The following is a 4,587-nucleotide window of genomic DNA, read 5'->3' on the forward strand; positions in this document are numbered from 1 at the left end:
TCCCTTCAGATACTGACAGACATTGATGAGGTCCGCTCTCAATCACCTCTTCTGGAGGCTGAACAGAAGTCTTTCCTCATAAAAGAGACATTCCAGTCCCTTAATCATCTTTGTAGCCCTCCATGAGACCCACTCCAGGTGCTCCACATCTCTCTTGTGCTGAGGAGCCCAGAACTGGACACAGCACTCCAGATGTGCCTCACCAGGGCTGAGTAGAAGGACAGGATCACCTCCTGTGACCTGCTGGCAATGCTCTTCCCAAAGCACCCCAGGATACCTTTGGCCTTCTTGGCTACAAGGACACACCGCTGGTTTGTGAGCAGCTTGTTGGCCACCAGGACCCCCAGGTCCTTCTCCAGGGAGCTGCTTCCCAGCAGATCAGACCCCGGCCCATACAGGACCATGTTATTGCAGTCTTGTTTTCCAATCTACAACGTGGGATAAAAATAACTTTTTTCCCCTAGTCTTAATTTTAAGACAATAATGGTAATTACCACCTTTCTATCACCTTACTTAATTTTACAACACTTCAAGTGAAAGCCTTGGTTAGCCTTCAGATACTATTTTTGTTGAGAAAAAGACTAACAAAAACCTAAAGCAAAAAAACTAAAAATAATTTTAAAAAATCCTCAGTTTCAGGCATCACACATTAAACTGCAGAAGTGTGACAGTGAAGAGAGACCAGGTCACTCTGATGACTCATATCTGGCTATATGGTAAACTAAATTAAGAGAGTATCTGAAATATTTACTTATACATGCACTTCAAAACATTTGGAAAAAAAAAAAGCCAAAGCTTCACATCTGATAAGCTAAAATGTCAGAAAAAAAAATCTCAATGAAAGCAGAATGTGGAGATATATACTAAAACAGTGTTTGTTCAACAGATGTAATTCTTTAATTTAGATTTGGCTCTGTTAGGAATCTGAGTTTGAAATGCTCTTTAAGTGGTAAGTCTTAAGAATAGTTGGTTCTTCCAGACCTATATGCATTTAGCAAATGGAATTATAAACTAGAGGATTAACCTGTCTCTTGTTCCCTTTCCATTATAATATTTTTTTTTTCAACTTCCAAAGTTAAAAAATGCGTCCCTGAGCTCCGCTGTAGTGGCGGTAACAGGAGGGGGCCCCGCTGCCACTCGAGGTGGGCGGGGGGTCACGGGGGGCTTTACTTGGAGAGCAAAAGTGGTTTTCGTTTGACTTAAGTTCCTGCCTGGAGAGCTCAACTGTGTTTGTTTTTAAAGAACTCCCAGCTGGGCTTAAACCTCTTTCTTCCTTGCACTTCCATCGCTAAAGCCAACCCTGGGTGTTGCTGACAGGAGACCAAAAGCTAACACCAGTGCTGGGCCACCGACCCACAGCGCCGAGCCCAGCGGGACCCCACAGAGCGGACCGGGACACTGGCGGCCGCCCGACGCCAAACGCTCAACACGCGACCGGAGGCACCCTCAGGAGAAGGAGCCACCGGGGAGTGCGGAGCCACCTCAGCCCGTGTTCCAAACCGCGCGACCATCGGCGGTCCCGTCGCCTCGGGGAAGGCGGAGCCGCCCCACGCCCCACCGCCCCCTTCCGCCATCGCCCCGCAGGGGAAGCGGCGGCAGCCCGAGTCTCGCGAGAACCGGCTCTGCCGCCGCCGCCATGGAGACGCCGGTGCCCGGCCCGCCGGGGCTGTCGGCCGTGCTGGCGGTGAGGGGAGCGGGGCTGCCCGGGGGAGCGGAGCTGTCCGGCGGGGAGGGGAGAGGCCTTTGCTGGGGGCGCGCTCCTTGCCGAGCCTGGTACGGGAGGCTGCGGGGCGCGGTCCGTGAGCGACACCGGCCGTGCTCGGTCGCTGTGGCCGCGCCTTGTCCCGCCGCTGCCTGACCCGCTTTCCCTGTGCCCGCAGAGCACGGACTGGTCGGAGCCCTGGCTGCTGGGGCTGGCCGCCTTCCACCTGCTCTGCTTCCTGCTGACGTGCGCGTCCCTGCAGCACCGCCGGGTGCAGGTCGGGCACTTCCTCTGCATGGGTGAGTGCCCGGGCACGCTGTGCGCTGCCAGAGCAGTGCCTGCAAGCTCGCATTTCCCCGCCAACAGTGCGTCTGTCTGTCGATGATAATCTGCTATAGAACCTGCAATGACCTAAAAATATGTATTTCTTTTATTTCTAAGAAAATGTATGAAGTAGTGACTTAAAACTCTGGCCTTGGCGAGGAAGTGGGATGAGTAAGGTGATCACTTCCGTGTGTATCGCAGCTTCCCGAAGAAATGTTCTGTGCTGGAGAAGCACAAAAGAAATCGACTGAGAGCCAGCAGTTGCTTTGTACTCTGCCTTGTTCTAATGGTGCAGTTCGGTGAATACGGTCAGCTTTAGTTTCTGAAGCAAGTTCACTATGTGCCCTGCTGACGGCCGTGATAATGGCATGAGGAAGAGCAAGAGTGGCTTGCACATTGCAGTAACAGCTTGTGTTATCCCAGGGTTTATCAGCCTGAGAGTCCACAGGGACCTTGCCTAGCCAAAGCAGTCATGGCTGACTGGCAGAACATGTACCAACTTTGGTTTAAGACCACATGGATTTAGATTAGATGATCTATTATGAGCAATTTATTTTTAAAGAAATAACAAGTCTAATTTTTTTCTTTTATTTATAGTGGGCTTAGTGTACTGTGCTGAATATATCAATGAATTAGCAGCCATGAATTGGAGGTAAATGTTTTCACTTTCATTTTTTGAATAAAACTGTACCGTACAACATAGTTATCACATACTATTAAGAAATAATAATGATAGCATGCGTTTATTGTACTGCTTAAAATCTGTTTATATGGATGCTTGTAAACTAACTCATCAAAGAACTGAGAGAAAAGCAGAGTGCTGCGGTTAAGGGGGAAAGAATGTGAACTATGGTGGATTTTTTGGGGTTTTTTTGGTGGGTTTTGTTTCTTTGTTTGTTTGGGGAGGGATTGGTATTCATGTTTAATAGTTGAAGAACCACTTCCCAAAAATACCACTGCTGCTTTATATACTTATTTCTATGTATAACAAACATTAGCATTTGCCTGTTTTACTAAATGTGTATACCAGAATTAAACTGATGGTTTATTTGATATTTTGAGCATTGACTTCATCTTTCCCTGATATCACTGAAAGTTACGTGTTTAACACCACTTTATGCTGGCATCTAGTTGTAGTCATGTTTCAGGCATAAATGACCTAATTACAGCTTTGCTTCATTTATTATTTTTGTTATATTTTCTGTTATAAGTAAGCAAAATACCTAAACAGTCATTTCAGGAGCTTCAGAATAAGCATGATTTGTGATGCACTGTTGTAGTCAGACATGTTAGTTAGCTTTTACACAGTAAAACTGTAAGGAAGAGAAAGACCGATACTAATATTTATAACTGAAGAAGTATCAACTGCCTCTTTTTTTCTGACTTAATGCAGTAGAATGCTGGCCTGTGCTTGGTGATCCCAAGATGTGGGATGATGTGTCCATGTAGAATAGTTGCTGGGAAAGTTGAATGTGTGAACTACCCTAAATAAAGCTTTGTCTTTAATTTTCTTTTTATTTCTTTCAGGCTCTTTTCTAAATACCAATACTTTGATTCAAGAGGAATGTTCATTTCACTTGTATTTTCAGCGCCACTGCTGGTGAATACTATTATAATTGTGGTATGTATGTGTTCATTGACATAGATGATTTCAGTAAATGAATAAGTAAAGTATATGAATTAGTTGAATTTAATAATTTACTTTCTTTTCAGGTCTCCTGGGTTTACAGAACTTTGAATGTAATGACTGAACTAAAGATGCTACAGCAGAGAAGGAAAGTAGAAAAAGAGAAAAAGAAATGAAAGTGCCAGACTTTTTTTCTTCAGTTGTAATAATGCCTGTCTGGATAATCAGTCCTTCTGTAAGGGTATGCAGGAACTGAAGTATTTTTGTGTCTGGTGTCAAGAGGACTTCATGATTGTGGCTGTGGGCATTGAGGTGAAAGCAGGTATCTACAGTACATTTGAATTGGCTGTGAAATTATGAAACCAGTCTTAACAAGTCTTTTGCCCTTCAGTGTATGATTGTTTCCCTCCATGAACAAGGCTGTTTGTATTGTTGAGACACAATCCCAGTTTCCATTTGCCTGTATATTTTTTTACTATGTCTTTATTCTGTGCTTATCAAGTACCAGTTATTCTGCTGCTTAAGCCAATTGGAGCTGTGTTGTGAATTACAGTAAATGAGAGATTTTATTCAGAATAACTCAGGAATCCATGCTTCTGTGAAGCGCTTCACTTCTTTATAAATCAAGTTTCATACTTCCTATGTGTACTGTGTGACAGTGGCATTTTATAAATAAAACTATCCACTTACTGTATCTTAAGTTGAGTTGATTTGTATTCATTTTTAATCAGAATTTTTCCTTCTTTTTGTCTCATTAAAATTCCCAGTTTGGCAAATTCCCCAGTTTAATTTGTGTAAATAATTAAAAATTATCTCTGCATTTCTTTAAATTTATACTTCATGTTTTTAAGGCTTCTAGATAAATACATATTTTAAAACTGGATGAAAATTTGATCGTTTTATGCTTCTTTGTAGAACAGAAAGGAAGGGAAGA

At 43.6% G+C, this 4,587-nt stretch overlaps 1 protein-coding gene across 1 annotated transcript; it reads left to right on the top strand.

The window, feature by feature from the left end:
• The first annotated feature begins 1,539 nt into the window (after positions 1 to 1,539).
• Positions 1,540 to 4,353, top strand: TMEM18 (transmembrane protein 18). Its single transcript, XM_030945611.1, has 5 exons — positions 1,540 to 1,684; positions 1,881 to 2,001; positions 2,624 to 2,678; positions 3,554 to 3,647; positions 3,740 to 4,353. The coding sequence occupies exons 1-5, from the start codon at positions 1,637 to 1,639 to the stop codon at positions 3,827 to 3,829; spliced, it is 408 nt and encodes a 135-aa protein (XP_030801471.1). The 5' UTR covers positions 1,540 to 1,636; the 3' UTR covers positions 3,830 to 4,353.
• Positions 4,354 to 4,587: the final 234 nt, after the last annotated feature.

The sequence above is a fragment of the Camarhynchus parvulus genome, chromosome 3, assembly GCF_901933205.1.
Source record: "Camarhynchus parvulus chromosome 3, STF_HiC, whole genome shotgun sequence".
Classification (NCBI taxonomy): Eukaryota; Metazoa; Chordata; class Aves; order Passeriformes; family Thraupidae; genus Camarhynchus; species Camarhynchus parvulus.